The 18,391-nt window shown below is 39.6% G+C and overlaps 1 protein-coding gene across 1 annotated transcript in view; it reads right to left on the bottom strand.

Annotated features, from left to right (window-relative positions):
- TSPAN3 (tetraspanin 3) overlaps positions 1 to 18,062 on the bottom strand; it is a 28,851-nt gene extending 10,789 nt beyond the window's left edge. Inside the window, exons 1-3 of the mRNA XM_029951918.1 lie at positions 17,832 to 18,062; positions 4,374 to 4,565; positions 4,081 to 4,155 (exon numbers count right to left, since the gene is read on the bottom strand). Coding sequence (XP_029807778.1) covers positions 4,081 to 4,155; positions 4,374 to 4,565; positions 17,832 to 17,894 — 330 coding nt within the window. The 5' untranslated portion in view covers positions 17,895 to 18,062. The remainder of the gene's footprint in view (positions 1 to 4,080; positions 4,156 to 4,373; positions 4,566 to 17,831) is intronic.
- Between the last annotated feature and the right edge of the window lie 329 nt (positions 18,063 to 18,391).

The following is an 18,391-nucleotide window of genomic DNA, read 5'->3' as shown; positions in this document are numbered from 1 at the left end:
GTTATGTGATTCAACTATAAAGTTGATAACCAGTAGTGGTAAACCCAACACATTCTTTTTTGGGGCATAGTTGCCTGGTACCTTATGTATCAATGATTTGAAAATTAGACTGGCATATTATGCCTTTGATTTTAAACTATAAAACTATAAATTACAGTAAGAATACTTCTGTCTTTTTTTTTTAAGTTTATTTTTTTTGAGAGAGAGAGAGAGAGAGAAAGAGGCAGAGAGAGGGAGACAAAAAATCTCAGAGAATCCCAACAGAGTCCAACATGGGACTTGAACTCATAAACAGTAAGATCATGACCTGAGCCGAAATCAAGAGTCAGCACCTCTATTACATCTTTATCATAGTCCTAAAGTTATATCCCAATTAATCAATTAATGGCAACCTGTTTAGCCTTAAATGGTACTGTAGGTGGAAAGCAAAAGCAGGCAAAGTAGAAAGGCAAAAGGAAAGAAAGGAAGTGACTAAGAAAGAGGAAAGAGGGACAAGAAGGGAGTGGCTGGCAACAGCTGCCTCGGTGTTCAAGTTGGCAGGACCCTCATTGATCAGGATGGGCACAGAAGGTAGGATCTCAACTCATAATCACCTACTTCTATGTCCAGAAAAAAAGGCTTTTTTAAAAAGTGGCAATGGAAAATGAAGTCCTCAATTTAGTTCTAAAAAAAGAAATCAGAAAACATATATTTCTCCTCCCATACAGGGAATTTGTGGGCTGAGGAAATATGAACAAACTTCTCATTTCTGAGTAGAAAGTTAAATTAGAACAAATTAGAACAGTAAAACACTTTGTTATAATATAGAAGACTAGAAGTCTTGACTTGTAATTTTTTTTTCATTCAATAGATCCACCAGGCTACATCTTTAAAAGATACACTGTAACAGAATCCAATGGGGGGGGGGGGGGAGAAAACTATCTTGCCCGGAAATTATTACTTGCTTGTTGATTTAATGTGTCTATTATCCCGCCTCAAATGAGGAAAGTGAATTATGATCAGATATTACAGCAGCCTCTAATTTAAGCTCCAGAAGGATTTTACAAAGGGCTACAACATCTCCCCCATGTGAAACAGTCACTAGGGTATGCCTATAAAGTTTAGTTAAGGATTAGCTGGAAATTCTGCATGAACAAATCAATCAAATGTAATAGCCTGGGGTTAGAGGTAGGCCTGGATAAATCAAATTTTAAAACGAATCCTTCCTTCAACAGAGAGCTGAAATGTAATGTAGATGATAGTGGAATATTCCCTAGCATGTCTTGGGTAGAGAATATACGGGATAGGAGGAAAACTGCACAAATCACATCCTTAATATACTGACAGTGACTTCCAGTTTTGGTTTCTTTAAACTTTAGAGACACTGCAGCACAAAGTGTAGGATTCTACTAAATATTAATAAATTTCCCCTAAGCTTTTATAGTAATTGTACTCCCAGCTGATTTGATCAAAAATGTTTTAGAGTCCAACTCTTGATTCTGGCTCAGATCACAATCTCAGTTGGCTTGGTGCTGACAGCACAGAGCCTCCTGGGGATTCTCTCTCTCCCACTTTCTCTGTCCTTCTCCGACTCTCACACACTGTCTCAAAATAAATAAGTAAACTGGAATAAAAAAAAGCTGTTGTGACTACCTGTTTTTAGAAATTATTCCATTTTCTTTTTTTCATGTACTCATTTTTTTCAGACTTAATATTTAATTAACCACACATTTACACTAACAAGGACTTGGGATTACTTGCATCAGGCCTAACAGCTCTCAGCGAGACTTGGTTCCTTCCCCATGTTCTCTCACAGAACTTTCCTCTAAAAGAATCCATGTATATTGAATTCCATCTTTGCACCTGCTTCTCACAAGACCCCAACTGACCCATCCAGCACACAATACACTGTAGAAAAGAATACTATAGCAGAAAAATACATAAAAACCGAAATAAATAAGCAATTAAGCCTGCAGGAGACTTCATGAGATCAAAATCCACATTAAACACAATCTTTGACCCTATATAGGAAAACCTTTTAGCTGATCTCTACCCTTTGGAGTCCAGAAATTTATGTATTCATTCATTAATTTATATATCTAAAACCCCTGTGTTCAAAGGTCAACTGCATGAGCTGGGTATATATATGGCCATCCATATATATATATATACACATATATAGCCATATACATATGTATATGTGTGTGTGTGTGCGTGCGTGTGTCAAATACAGATGTGACACCCAAGTAGGCCATCTATGATTTTGACTAGGTTCTAAAACCATTCCTCTTGAATATTTGTGGAATGAAAGGATCTGACCATGACCCTAAATTGACTTTCACATCCAAGGAACATCATGTCGTTGTTTCTGTTTTCATTGTTACCGTACATGTAAAAATTAGTGGTAAATGCAGTAGTACTGTATTTAATAAATGGAGAAGCCTCCCATGCATGGAGAGGAGTAGTTGGTTGGTTAACTGAGAAAGTCCATAAAAATCACAGTCTTTTAAAAAAAAAAAAAGTAAACATTTTCGGGGCACCTGGGTGGCTCAGTCAATTAAGTGTCCAACTCTTGATTTCAGCTCAGGCCATGATCTCACAGTTGTGAGTCTGAGCCTCGCATCAGGCTCTGTGCTGACAGTGCAGGGACTGCCCTCCCCTGCTTGCCCTCTCTGGCTCTCCCTCAAAAATAAATAAAACTTTAAAGTAAACATTTTAATTTAGCTTAAAAACTGAAATGTGTATTTCACACCAATCTTAAAATGCAAGCCTGTCTTTTCTTTGCATAGGATCCACTGATCTTAATCATTTGTTCTGCACAAATCAATGGAAAAAACTATTCAGAAAAAAGAGCCCGAAACTTTGCAGTATTTTTTTTAAACACTTTTTATTTATTTTTAAGAGACAGAAAGTGCAAGCAGGGGAGTGTCAGAAAGAGAAGGAGACACAGAATCTGAAGCAGACTCCAGGCTCTGAGCTAGCTGTCAGCACAGAGCCCAATGCGGGGCTTGAACCCACAAACTGTGAGATCATGACCTGAGCGGAAGTCGGATGCGTAACCAACTGAGCCACCCAGGCACCCTGCAATATTCTTTCTTAAACATAAAACAAAAACTCAGTTCTCGACTTTGACCTTCTTTATTAAGGTAGGAAACTGGACTTGTGTGTTTACTAAATGTGTTTTTTTAATTGAGGTATAATTGACATCTAACATTATATTAATTTTGGCATGATTCAATTTTCTTATATGGCAAAATGGTCATAAGAAGTCAAATTAACTCCTTTACCATACATAATTAAAAAAAATTTTTACTATGATGAGAGAACTTTTAAAATCTACTCTCATCAACTTTCGTATATGCATTACAGTATTACTAACTTTAGTTGCCATGCTATATATTACATCCCCATGACCTACTTATTTTATAACTGGAAGTTTGTACCTTTTGACTCCCTTCACCCATTTCATCAAAGCCCCCAGATCCGGCAACCTGTTCTCTGTGCAATTTATTTCTTTTATTTATTTATTTATTTTTAATGTTTATTTATTTCAGAGAGAGACAGAGAGAAAGAGGGAGAGACAGATGCGGGGGGGGTGGAGGGGGGAGGTATAAAGGATCCAAAGCAGGCTCTCTGCTGACAGTAGCCAGTCTGATGTGGGACTTGAACTCACAAACTGTGAGATCATGACTGAGCCAAAGTTGGACACTCAACTGACTGAGCCACTGAGGCCCTTCTTTTTGTGCAATTTCTTATTAACTTTAGATTTTTTTTAAGTTTATCTATTTGGAGTGAGAAAGTGAGCGGGGGAGGAGCAGAGAGAGAGCAGCAGAGAGAATCTCAAGCAGGCTCCGCACTGTAGCACGAGCCCAATACAGGGCTTGATCCCACAAACTGTGAGATGATGATGACCTGAGCTGAAGTCAAGAGTCAGACACTTAACTGACTGAGCCACTCAGGTGCCTCAACTTTAGATTTTTAAAGCAGTGACTAAACTCAAGGCAAAAGAAAATGTTTACTCTGATAAAATGAGTTTGTTCTATTTCACCTGAAACACTTCAACTGCCTTTTGAAACATATGAACTACAGTAGACAACATACCTTTGCTCTGTAAACGTATCCCAAAACCACTACAACAACTTCTGTGACAAAAACCAAGAGTAGGATGATGACAAACTGTAAGGAAGGAAACATTGTCAAAAATTAAATACAAATTTAAAAAACTGATAAAAAACAATTACCAGAGATAACTGCTAGCAGACAACTGCTAATTCTGTTTCAATTATAAGAGCCAAAGAGTCTATGGAGTTTTATGTTCAATTCAAGCCAGTAACACAAATGAAATATTCCCACATATTATGACGACACATGCAGTCAATGAAGTGTTAACTTACTGTGGCAAGTCCACAGCGGCTTTCTCGGATTGTGGCACAGCAGCCAATTAGCCCAATGATGAAAAGCAGAGCTCCGACAGCTATGATCACTACGGCAGGGATGAGAGTGTACACATCTTCAAAGAAGTGGTCATAGTCATCATAAGTGATAAAGACATAGGCTCCCACATAGCATAAAATGCCAGCTGCCCCCTGTAGAAAACAAGATCAGAGCACTGGTAAAGTCTCTAAGTTCTGCTAGTAAAATGTTCCTACTATTTCTTAGTAAGTTATAACTTAATGAGATTTGCCATCACTTTTAAATCTACTTTTACACTTTTTTACAGTGGAGCCAAAAAGTCTATTATACATTAGTAAGAACATTTCTTTACTAAAGTTGAAAAGTTTCCCAAACACTACCTTCTTTTCAATAACTGATGGTTCAGTTAAGACCAAGAAATCATGAATCCAATAAATAATACTGACAAAAATGAGCCCCCCCTCAAATACACAACAAAGGCTTATTTGTAACTCAACTACACCTTCATCACAGATCAGTGGGCTGTGAGGTACACCTTTGCTCATGGTAGTTGCCATCAATGAATGAAGAAAATATGTACAAGTGGCAGAGCCAGGATTTGAACTCAGGCAATGTGACTCCAGAATCTGCATTTCTAACCTCTTGGAAAAAGAAAATATAATGATTGCTAGTAACCTTGATATCCATTTTCAAAATATCTTACTGTCCTAAGTCAAGACTGTGAAAGAATAAAGTCAGAAGGCTCAGTTAACTAAAGAACTTTGCAAACCCTTAGATTTGTTCTTTAGAATGGTGCTTCTCACACTCTAAGATGAATAGGAATCACCTGAGTATCTTATTAAACTGCAGACTCTGATTCAGTAGGGCTGCGATTAGGCCTGGGACTCTGCATTTCCAAGTTCCCAGGTGATGCTGATGCTGCTGGTTCTCAGACTACACTTTGAATGATAAGGTTTTAGCACACCTAACGGGACAGTGAATGCAGAAAGTCATGGAATGGAGATATGCCTTATTTCAGCTGTGCTCCAGATAATCACTCTCCAGTTGCAGAGTTTTACATGCATTAACCTATCACTGTCCATTCTGCTATCACTGTGTACCTGCTCAGTGCCCCTTGCTTATATGGAAATGATTAAAGGCAGTGTGAGGCTAAGTGTTAAAACATTTGGTGTAATGAGCTACATTTGTAGAGCACTTTGAGACTTTCACAACAAAAGAATTATTTCACTGTCCTTTAAATTTTAACACATGGGGTGCCTGGATGGTTCAGTCAGTTAGGTGCCCGATGCTTGGTTTTGGCTTAGGTCATGATCTCATGGCTTTGTGAGTTGGAGCCCCACATTGGGTTCTGCACTAAGTGTGGAGCCTGCTTGGGATTCTCTCTCCACCCCTCCCCACTCACATTGGTTGTCTCTCTCTCTCTCTCTTTCAAAAGAAATAAACTTAAAAAAAATTAACACATTAATCATTAATCTTCAAACTAGAAAACAGCCTTCTGCAGTGATACTGGAAATATCATGAACTCTCTCAACCTAAAAACTCTGTTTATGTCTAGGGGACCCATTTAGCTTGGGCAAACCGGATCAAGACATTAGCTTGTTTAAAATCGACATGAGGCAAATAAAATAAAGCCCTGATGAACAAAAGCTGAAAACTGTTCTACCCAACTGTACCACATATTTTCACTTCGTACCTCCCAGCTGCTCTCTTTGGAACACCCTCTCCACATCGGCCTTGAGAACTCCTTATCCCCATTAAGATGCAACTTCTTGACCTTTTCAGTTTTTCAGGCTGGATTAGGTGCCCTTTATCCACTCACATATCACCCCCTGCATGGCTCTAACACAGCATTTATCACAACTGTGGCAATAATGTATATCTCAGTACACACACACACACACACACACACACACACACAGCACCCTGTTAGAATTACAGGTCTCAGTATACCGTTAGGGCCCCAACTTTGTGCATCTGTCTTTTAGCCCTGTGACACTACCCACCTAAAATGGTGTTTGGCACAATCAATCAGCATTTACTAAGTACAGTTCATCTCATCCTTTCCCTTGAAATCGCACCCCTGCCCCATATTTATCATTAGCTTTGGTTTGGGGTTTTTTCTCCCTTCAGTCTAATATGTATAGTTTTCAGGTCACCATTCAAACATGATTTGGCAACGTAATCTAGCTTACTAAATTCCTGACGGCCATCATATCTGGAATAGATTAGTTTATAAATGCTGCACTTAGAGCAACCATGCCTGTCCCAAAGTTCTCAGAGTTCACTGACATACTTACTTTGGGGGTATATTATTATGGGATGAAGGCAGGTAGAGGAAAGAGAAAAAGAAGAAAAATAGCTTAACAGTTTGGGCACATTAATGATAGAAGTACATGGACTACTTAACATTCTTACCAAATACTACTTTTTCTTTGGTATAAAGAAACTATATATCTGTGATACAGAAACATACACATATTTTGCTAAAGTACATACTTTCAGTCTTCAACTGATTTAGAAGAAATCCTAAATATGAATTACTCAAATTGTGTGCATTTTGTCTTCACTAGTTGTCTTTCTATCCTTCTGATTCTTAGCTTCTCTTACACTAAAAGGCAACATTTATTTCTTAAAACGCTTAATTAAAATAAATGGGATGGGGTGCGTGCGTGGCTGAGTCAGTTAAGCAGCTGACTCTTGATTTTGGCTCAGGTCATGATCTCTGGGGCTCCTGAATCCAAGCCCCATGTCGGGTTCCACACTGAGCTGCTTAGAGTTTACCCCCCCCCACCTCTGCCCCTGCCCTGCTTTTGTGTATGTGTGTATGTGTGTGTGTGTGTGTCCCTGTGTCCCTACTCCCTTCCTTCCTCTCAAAATAAACAAATAAAAATTAAAAATTAAAATAAGTAAAAAATAAACTCCATTTTGAGTTTCTAATAAATGAAATTTTAGCCCACAGAAATATAAACGAAAAGAAGATAAAACTGGAAGATATATGTACCTGGCAATTAGTCTGAAGGAGACACTGAAGTACCTGCATTTAAAAAAAATTTTCTTTACCATTTTTATTTATTTTTGAGAGACAGAGAGACTGAGAGGGATACACAATATGAAGCAGGCTCCAGGCTCTGAGCCGCCAACACAGAGCCCAACGCAGGGCTTGAACTCACAAACTGCAAGATCTTGACCTGAGCAAAGTCGGTGCTAAACCAACTGAGCCACCCAAGGCGCCCCAGTACTTGCATTTTAAATACAAAATGATGAGTTTCCCACTTAGAGACTCACACTTGGTGTTGCCTGAACTGGACAAGGGAAATGCTTCCTGTGCTGTCACCTTTCACCCAGACTAAAGCACTCAACTGAAAGTGAGACTCTGAGGAAGCAGAAAAACAAACCAACAGCAGATAGAACCAGACATGTAACAAATGCAATGGAAGGCTAGCAGGAGATGCCATTAGTAAGGCTGCCCATTTTTTTCCTAACAGACTTGGGAGCAGTATCTTTTCCCAGGCTGCATACCAGTCAACATCCTATTCTCACAGCAGAGCTGAGAGCATAACAGAGCTCTATTCTAAACACATAGTGGGAAACAATTTACTAATTACACACCAAAGCGGAAACTGCGCTGATTGCTGATATGAGAGTATATAAATCAAATTACTTGTAAATACAGGATTGTTTCCTAAATAGAAGACAACTTCAAAAGTTTCTTTTAATGACATCTGGATAGGGTCTATATCTTAAGTTGCATAATAAACAACTTTTTGAGAGGTGCCTGGGTGGCTCAGTTGGTTTAAGTGTGCGACTTCTGATTTCAGCTCAGGTCACGATCTTGCAGTCATGAGATTGTGCCCTGTGTCAGGCTCACACTAAACACGGAGCCTGCTGGAGATTCCCTCTCTCCCTCTGTCCCTCCCCCACTTACGCTCTTTCACTCTCTCAAAAATAAAAATTAAAAAAATAAAATGGGGAAAATTCAAAGAAAAAATAAACCCATGAAATGACAAGTTTCTTTAAAAATATAGAGTAGGTATCCTAACAATAGCTGAAGGCCTAAAAACAACAGTAAGCAACTTCTTTAATGACATCTAACCATCAGTATGAAGGACTGTAGAGTTGTATGTAAATGGAGGGGACTTAGTAAGTAATTCCGAACTAGTATGCATAGAGATTTGTTGTCACACACGTTTAATATAGGAGTTATGGCTATTAGAAAGGCTAAAAGGTGAGCTGGGTTAAATCCTGCTTTTGAAGGGTCAGAATGGAATTGGGATCTATCAAAGGATCAGGGCTTTGCCAGCAAAGCAGCTGCAGAGGGGGAGGAGGTACACAGAAAAGGAGATGAAATGTAGAACTTGGAAGCAACTGCACTGCACTGCTTTTGTCACCGCTGAAAACAATCTGGGCTTATAAGGAGGATTTGTGCCAGGGCAGCATACTAAAAATATTCATCCTTTTTACAAAGAAATGAAGGAAAATTTAAAGGAAAGGCTGAGGGTTGAAACTACCAAAAGAATAATTTTTTAAAAACTATTATCTTTTAAAAAAATTCATGCCCTAAATTAAGTCACAGAATTTTAAAATTCTAGGAGAGCCAGTGCTTTTCCACTCTTCTAAAAATTAAAGCTATCTTGCTATAAAATTTTGAGAGCAGAGTTCCAGAAATATGGTATTCATTTTATCTTTTTACCCTTCCACTACATACACACAAATGTAAAATCTCTTTTAAAGTAAAAAAATTTCATTCTTACATAAGATTGCTTTTTCTATAGTTTAGAAACTATATAGTCTATTGTTTTCTATAGTTTAGTTGTTTGGGGGTTTTTTTTGTACTTTTCAAATTCTCTGTGAAAGAAACAAGCTGATGAAATGCTAAACTCTTTAATTTCCTAAAGAAGAAGAAATATGAAACGAAAGGGGGCACATCAACCACAGGGAAACCTGACACTGGAATGTAGGCACTATTAAAAACCAGACTTGTTACAAGCTAGGAAATAAAATAGCTCTGCTGTGAAAAGTGTACGTATATTGAAGTTCAGAAGCGTGAAGGTGAAGGCATCCCATAGAACATTTGGGGGAGGATAAAGCAAAGAAGAATAGAAGTGATTTTCTTACAGTGCCATAGTCATGGATTCACGTCCAGAAGTGGCAAGAATCAAAGACAGTGTAAAGATGAGGGACCATGTGAGATCATTCAGCTAAAATCACAATGTTTGACAAGTTCTTGTTTATCTCTGTGAACTCCTCCCTCAGACTAATTTTTGCCCCAAAGAATCAACTGGTAAAGTAAAAGTGATTGGAATGTTGGGAAAGAACAGTCAAGAAAAGAAAAGGGGTAAACCACTGTGTACTCTAGACTTCGTTAAGAGAACAGATTTCAAAAAGGAAACAGAGGGTGAAAATACCAGCAGAAATCCATCTTATGTACATCTTTTAACATTTAATTCAGTTTCCTGTACAGTCATACTAATGTTTATGTACCATACTTCTCTCATGCAAGGAATCCACTGGTAATTCTGCACAGTGCATTCCTGAAAGCTTCCCCAAACTCCACCTGTGTGCCATTACAAATGTCTTGAAATCACCTTAAATCTTTTAACATTTTACATACCAAAATATTCTCTAGTCCAGACATGTTTTGTTTCAACTCTTACTCTGATAAAATACTTCATAGCATTAAACACAATTACTCCTTAACTAACTCCAATGCCTGTATGTCATTTACATTCTTAACCAACTTTCAAGAAAAAAAGACTATTCCAAAGATTTCAAATCCTCTTTCAGAAATCTACTCTTACCAAGACTTTCTGAAGCTATGAAAATAATTATATCATTTTCTACCTAACAAATTGGTCAATAATAAAGCCAAGCAGTATTCAAGTGTAATTTTTTTAAGGCATGTGCAAGTGGGGGGTGGAGGGGGAGGAAGAGAGAGAAAGAGAGAGAGAGAACAAACTTGAAGCAGGCTTTGCACCTACAGGCAGAGAGCCCTGTGTGGGGCCCTGAACTCACAAACTGTGGGATCACGACCCGTGCTGAAGTCGGATGCTTAATCGACTGGGCCACTGGGGTGCCCCCAAGCCAAGCAGTATTCAAAGTGTGAGGGTACAGAGAAAAGAACCCTGAGGCTGGAATAAAAATAATACAGAATAATATTTTTATAAAGCAATCTGGCTCACGTACCAGCCTTAGTATTTCATACCTATTTTTTTCCTAAAAGTTTTATTTTGAGACAGAAGAGAGAGAGAGAGAGAGAGAGAGAGAGAGAGAGAGAAGCGAGCGAGCGAGAGAGAGAGAAAACACTCCATATGGGAGAGGGGCAGAGAGGCAGAATCCCAAACACTAACAGTGCAAAGCCCAATGCAGGGCTCAAACTCATGAACCAGTCAGACAAGCTTAAGAGACTAAGCCACCCAAAGCGCCCTGCTTTTCATACCTATTAGTTCCACTTCCAGGAACCTATCCTTAAGAAAATAAGCCATATAGAAACAAAGATTTTTATGGAAGAAAAATGTTGCAATACTGTAACAAAAATGATAGCAAAAACAAAAGAAAAAGAAAAAAACCTGGCATCTAGAAGTATACTTGGTATTACAGCCTTTAAATATTTTGTTAAAGCATAATTTAATAATACAATTGTGTTGTGGTAGGATGAAACATTTATCACATAGACATTTAAAAACACACTAAAATATCATTTGTCTCTGCATGTGGAATCATGGTGATGACAGTTTGTTTTCTCAAAATACTTTTTAGTGTCTTCTTTAAAAAGCAAATATATTATTTATAATAATAAAAAAGTAAAATATTTAAAATTATATCTGAATTGAGGCTTTGTTGTTCTCTCACAAGTGAATTCCACCAACATGAAACATGAATCTCTTCAACCCCAAATACTTTAGGAACCTCTGCCAATCTCCCCTGTTTATCACTTTTCTCTGGTCTACTTGGCTTTGACTCATTTTCAGTTGTTTTTCTGATTATCTACCACAATTCTAATTTTTTCAGTACATATTGTTCTTTTTTCACACCATAAATATCACCTTTCAAGGAGACCAAGTAAAAAGAGAAAACATTCCTATTTTGGGTCTCAAAGTTTTGACAATAAGCCACTTCTGCCATCACTATGTCACTGCCATTAAGATTGTCATCATTCTTCAAAAAAAAAATTTTTTTTTTAAGTTTATTTATAATTGAGAGACGGAGAGAGACACCACCTGAGCAGGTCAGGGCAAAGAGAGGGAGACATAGAATCCGAAGCAGGCTCCAGGCTCTGAGCTGTCAGCATAAAGCCTGACGTGGGGCTTGAACTCACAAACCGTAAGATGACGACCTGAACCGAAGTCAGACATTCAACCCCCCCAAATTATTTTTTTAGTTTCTTTATTTTTTGAGAGAGAGAGGGAAAGACAGGGGCAAAGGGCAGAGAGGAAGAGAGAGCAAGAATCCCATGCAGGCTCCACACTGTCAGGGCAGAGCCTGATGTGGGATTTGAACTCACGAACCATAGATGATGACTTGAGCTGAAAGAGTAAGACGCTTAACCGACCGAGCCACCCAGGTGCCCTTTTATTATTTTAAAGAAAAAATATTTTAATCCTTTTACACTGCTATAACTGGGATGATATTCTAGAGGTCATGTTCCTCAATTCTGGCCTATTTTTACTTCTTCTGTATTCAGTTTTCTATGTCACTGTTTATCTAGTTTAACAAAGTTGTTCATTTAATCCAACTTATATCTACCACTTGAAAGACCCAAAAGTTTGGGTGGTAATGAAACTGGAGATCACCAATTGTCAAAGTCAAATTATTTTAATAGCATGGACACTGGTTATTTTCAGATCATAGGGCTCAAAGGGTCATCTTAGAAGTATGGAATTTAAACATGCATTTTTTTCCTAAGACCTTCTGTCCCCATAACCTACTCCGACTATAAAAAGTGTCAGTTATTACTACAGGAGACTGGAATGCATAAACTTTATCATTTGTCCATCCTTGGGGTTATGTGTTTAATCAGCAACAGCAATATAAGATACACTATGTTGGCATTTACTATAAACCACCTTTAGAAAATTAAAAACAAATACATAAACACAAATAATTTTTCTCATCTACTAATTCTACCAAACTATTAAGGTAGCGGAAGGAGAAAAGATAAAAAAAGACTTGAGACTATCCATGAGTTTTAGCTGAGGGGGAGAGAGGGAGAAGGTGCACCTAGAAATTAAATTCAATAAAGTATCAGATTATTTTACCTGTCTGCTCCCTCTTCCCATGGGCCGTTTATATTTCTCAGAAACAAGTAAAGCATAGATATTCAACAAGCATTTATGAGTGAATGATTCTTAATGTATACCTGTCTGGTGCAAGTATAAATTTTATGGAATAAATTTTCTGCAAAAAACCCAACCCGAACTAGATCTTATGGAATAGCATTCATGAAAATCTTTCAATGCATGATAAATATTCTAAAACCCAAATAGGGGTGCCTGGGTGGCTCACTTGATTGGGCAGCAGCTGACTTCAGCTCAGGTCATGATCTCATGTTCATAAGTCTGGGCCCTGCATCAGGCTCTGTGCTTACAGTTCAGAGGTTGAAGCCTGCTTCAAATTCTGTCTCCTTCCCTCTGCCCCTCCCCCACTCATGCTTTTGTCTTTGTCTCTCTCAAAAATAAACAAACATTTAAAAAAACAACAACAACCAAATAAGCAACCTATTCCTTAAATTCCAAATAAAGACAGCTTTCCTGCATATGGTCACCTCGCTGATTCCAAGTTCCCAATGCTGAGAGCTTTCAGTCAATGATTTACTCAGAGCCACAAGGCACTTGATCAGTGGACAGATGCCTGCAAATGAAATCGTAACACTGGAAACATTCAATTTCATAACTGCCAAAGACAAGGTAACAAATAGATCTATTATGTACCATGACTTGCTTACTGACAAAGTTAGCTTTTCTTCTAGTGATCTGAAAAACAATTATGGAGAAAAAAAATCTGTTAGCTGAAGATGTGTTTCAATGACATAGTCTTTGTTAGAGTAGTCATTCATGATAGAAATACAGGAAACAGAAGCAAATTCCAGGATGTCTGAACAAAGTTCCAGTTTAAAAGAATCACATTCCCAACTCAAACATGTAAGATGTGCTGGAAGACACAAAATATGTATAAAGAGATTTCTGACAGCAAATGTTCCTTGAAATATTTGATTATAAATTTTATTTTAAAATTATTATTGTTTTTAAATGTTTATTTTTGAAAGAGAGTGAGAAAGTAAGGGAGGGGCAGAAAGAGAGGGACACACAGAATCCAAAGCAGGCTCAAGTCTCTGAGCAGTCAGCACAGAGCCCGACACAGGGCTCGAACCCTCGAACTGAGAGATTATGACCTGAGCCGAAGTTGATACTTAACCCATTGAGCCACCCAGGCACCCAGTTTTTTTAAACAAAAGCACAAAAAGTACAGTTAAAGCTTCTTTTGGTAATCTGAACATACCAATTATTTTTGCCACAAGGCCTACAGACTGTTCCCTGTCTCAAATGCCCTCATTGCCTCCAAATCATGCCCAAATCAATGCTTCCTTATATTCCAGATTTCACCTCTTCGGAGAAGCCTACTTTGCCAACCTAAGACAGCCATTCACTTACTCTGATATAACCTTGTTTTAACTGTCTACATAATGCATCACCATCTGATGTTTTTCTTGCTTACTTTTGCTTGCTTCACTAGAATGTTCCGTAAGAACAAGACCTTCCCTGTCTTTCCCATTATTTTATCAATAATATAAGCATAAACTAGGTCCCCAAATATTTGTGCTGTACTTGTTTAACAAAGCAATTGTCTTTAACTACATAGAAGCGTGATACGAAAATATTTTTTTAAAGATAAACAGTAAAGGTTATATATGGCTTTCAAATATGATTTGTATGTATAGGGTACTTTAATAAGTGAACGATGATTAGTGAAGGTGCCACATTCTGGAGTTATTTCTAAAGACACTTAAAAAGTTATCTGACTTTCATGTAGTACTTCCTCCCCCCGTAGGTATTTTAGTGTTCCTATCATCTCTCATACAGGTGAAAAACAAGTCTAAATAGATATGCCACATTATAAATTCTACAAGCACGGACAAAGTTTTCTCTTGCAGTCAATATAATGCCTATGACACATCAGCAATATAAATAAATACTAGCCAATTGGGTTCTCCTTATAGGGTAGAAAAAGTAAAGGCAATTGTGTAATATGGAACTTGACTGAGTACTCAATTAACTTACCAGAATAAAACCTGAAAACTAAAAAGTACTGATTTAAAGTTTTAGATGAGGCTTCTGGGTCAGAGCAAATGACCCACCAAATTAAGAATCCTTTCTGAGCTTGGTACACAGGTGCAATTAATAGAAGAAGCTAATGACTGTTCCAACAGTCTTCAAAATTTAGTAATGTACCTCAAACACTCCTGTCTTTCATAAATTATCATGGTCTAACACTAATACACTTACATTTAAAGCTATGCCACTCCAAAAAATAGAGATTCAAGTTGTACATCTGATTTCATGTGTCAAAATTATCCTTCGAGCTACAAGCCCTAACATTCTGGAATTTGGTTAAGAACTCTCTAGTTCCATTACGGCAACCTTTACGATTTTAGAAACTGTTACCCCTTTTAGTCTGTGCTAATTTCCTTAGGCCACACCGTAAGAGTTAATTTTCTTAAGCCACACTGTCCAAAAGAATCCAAACCAAGTCAACACTTTGACTGTCAGGTCATGTAGTGCCAAGGCTAAGTATTTCAGGTCCATATCTATTTCCACAGCTCATTGAACAAACTGCCAACTAAAACAGGATATCAAGATATTAAAGGTATAGTTTAAAGATCTTTCCAAAGCAATTAATCCGGTCAGCCATTATCCACAAGCAGCCATTACCATCTGATAGTGAAGAACCAGTGCAACAGAGCTACAAAGTCTTGACAAAGTTGCTCAAGGGAATGTAGATAAACTTTTGATATGCTCTATGCAGAGCATGTTAATTCTTCATGTGTAAGGCATTAAAAGGAGGGAGAGGCCATCATATAAGAATACACTTATTAGAACTGAAGAACGCATCACATTCTCAGAAGAACCAGTTAACATCTGTTTTACATGCTTCCTCACAATGACCTAATTTTTTAAACTGACAAAGTCAGTGTAGTTTACATGATGGTACTGGCTCTAACCAAGGTTAAAATTAGTATAGTTTAGAGAAAGTGACTCTAACTTGGCTAATGAGTTCCTTCCCCTTTCCAAATCTTTAAAAATCGCACTTTGCTCTAACATCACAGGCTCTAAAGTAGAAGACAACCTGGGATTGGACGCAGGCTCTGCCACACCTTGGGTGTGCAACTTCGTTAAACCATAACGTCCTCATCTGTAAAATATGCATTAAGAATATTTACTGCCAGACAGGACTGCTGTGAGGTCACACAGACTGTAAAGTGCTTAGCGCACACTGCCTGATATAAGCACTGAAATGTTAGTTTTATGAGCATCATCAGATTCCGTCTGTTGGAATGGGAGACTGTTAGGTGGGAGATACGTCTAATACTGTTTCCTCATTAGCTCCGTCCCACTAATCCTACTCTAAGCCACATTTCCCACCCCACCCCCCGCATATCTGTTTTAACTCATCACGGCTCACAAAAGCTTTACTATCCTACTAACCTAGAAAGAGGGTATTTTTACTACACAGTATGACTTTAGTCTTGGCAATAACCCACTATGAGAAGCACAAGTTTGGTGTGACTTTTCTTCATAGAAGAACCAGTAGTAGACACACAATTTCCAAAGATTCATGAGCAATCACTTGGAATTAACTGATATTTTAGAGTAAATGAAAATTTAAGAAAAATGGCTCCTATATTTTAAATATTTTGTTACATTAACAATTCCAGTCTCTGAGACGGAATAGGATAGAATTCACTTGATAGTTTACTTTTCAAAATCAAATAGTTTGTGCATAAAAATCCCAAGAAACTGTTAAGGATACAAAACCAAGTCTCTACCTAAGTACATTATTATCTGAGTGTTTCTCATTTGAAGATCACTGGTAACTCAAACTGAAGTATGAGAAACACTGTTCTAATTAGAAAAGATCATAGGAATCCCAATGTCACATGCGTAATTTTGAACGAGTACGATCAGGACTCTTTCCATCACAGCAAAAATGCCCTAAAAGACTCTATGGCAATATTTGCATGTAGTAAATGCCTTATATTTAGAATTACCCTTTTATGCTACAGTGGTCAAAATATGAAACGTTTCATCCTTTGTTGGGGGGAGGGAGGTGGTACGGAGGCAAGGATTCTTCCCAAACGAGGTGTGTGTGAAAAGAGCAGTTGAATGGAGACATACAAAAGCAAAAGAAGTATGAACGTTCCAGGAGTGTGTCTGGGGACTGGACAGCAAGAACCTGGTCAGTCAGGAGGAAGGAAAGGTGACTGAGGACTTCAGCTGCAACACCAAGAGGAGGCTGGAAGTTATTCTACTGCTGAAGGTTTCGGGCGGGATTTTGTTTTTTATAAAACGATGTAAGGGAAGAAATGCTTACCATTTATCCGGGTGCAAGGTCCAGATATGCCAGGGGGTGGAGAATGGTAGGAACAACATAGGTTATTACAAAAGTCCCTGGTGAGATAAGAACTCGAACTAGGATGCAGCGGTTATAAACCCTCCTTTCTTGGGGGCGTGTCCAAAAAATTCATAAGCCACCTTTTATTGAAAGTGAACTCACGGCTTTCAGAATCTTTTGACCTCCGAATCCTATTTAACCAAGGTTTATAATCTCAGGTTACTCACGCTCAATGACCGAAACAAACATATTGATTTTCTTGGGCAAAGAATTATTTGGCTTAACAAGTTGAAACCTTTGAGGTTTCTGGGCTGGTAACCAAATAACGAGTTCTTATATACACAAAGAGCTGGAAGTCAAAATCCCTCAGCCCTGAGTCGCCAGCGTCCCCGCGTCGCTGCACCGTTTGCTCACACGCTTCAGGACTGCCACTGGAGCTGCGGGGCTCCGGGCCCTGACAAAGAAAGCGGATCCTGACCCTTTGGGGAATATCCTATTTCGAGCCCGGTGTCCTCAAAGAATCTGCACTGAGAGCTCTCGGACGAGCAGGCTGTTCCAGGGGGAGGGCCGGGGGCTCGGCCCAGCCTCACAGCGCGGAGCCAGCCCGTCCGGGTCTCGAGAAGCCCAAGCGCTAAGACCGCTGGAAGCCCCCGAGGGCTTCCCTTCACCGCCCTCTACGCCCCAGGGCCTCCGTCCCAGCCGGAGAGGGGACTCGCGAAGCGGCCTCGGCCGCAGGGCCTGGTCTCCGCCGCGCCCCTGGGGCGCCTCAGCCAAGGCCTCCTCTCACCCGCGCCGCCTGCCCCTCGCCCTTCCCGCCCGTCGACCCCGCTCACCCAGAAGATAAGGTTGAGAAACACCAGCACGGTCTTGGAGGAGGTGATGCCGCACTGGCCCATGGTGCCGGCGCCCCGCTGGGGCCCTGCTCGGCGAGCGGGATGCGCTCACCGAGCGAGGCGGCAATGGCGGCGGCGCCTCTCCGCTGGGAACTGCACGGCCTGCGCGGCGCTCACCGCAGCCCCCAGTGCAGTCGAGCAGCCCCGGCCCCAGCAAGCACCTCGCTTCTTCGCGCAGCCTCCGCAGATCCCCGGGCTCCCGGCGCAGCTCCCTGGCAACCGAGTCCCGCCCTCGGTAGTTTGAGCCAATCACTTCCGTGGCGGCTACCGCGAGGCCTCGCCTTTTAAAGGAGTCGACCGTTCAGCGCCAGATCTTGGCCTCGGGCTGCCCTTGGCCGCCTACGGTACATCAGGGAAGTTCCAGAGAAACAAACCCACTCCCCTCCTATTGAGCTATGTTTACTATGCCAGCCTTATAGATGATTTAGAGCCTGCAGAATGCTGTCTTTCTACCTAGCCCATTCTTCCCTAAACAGGCCGGAAGACATTAATCTGTCCCT

Source organism: Suricata suricatta, chromosome 9 (genome assembly GCF_006229205.1).
Source record: "Suricata suricatta isolate VVHF042 chromosome 9, meerkat_22Aug2017_6uvM2_HiC, whole genome shotgun sequence".
Classification (NCBI taxonomy): domain Eukaryota; kingdom Metazoa; phylum Chordata; class Mammalia; order Carnivora; family Herpestidae; genus Suricata; species Suricata suricatta.
This window is presented reverse-complemented; position numbering and strand designations above follow the sequence as displayed.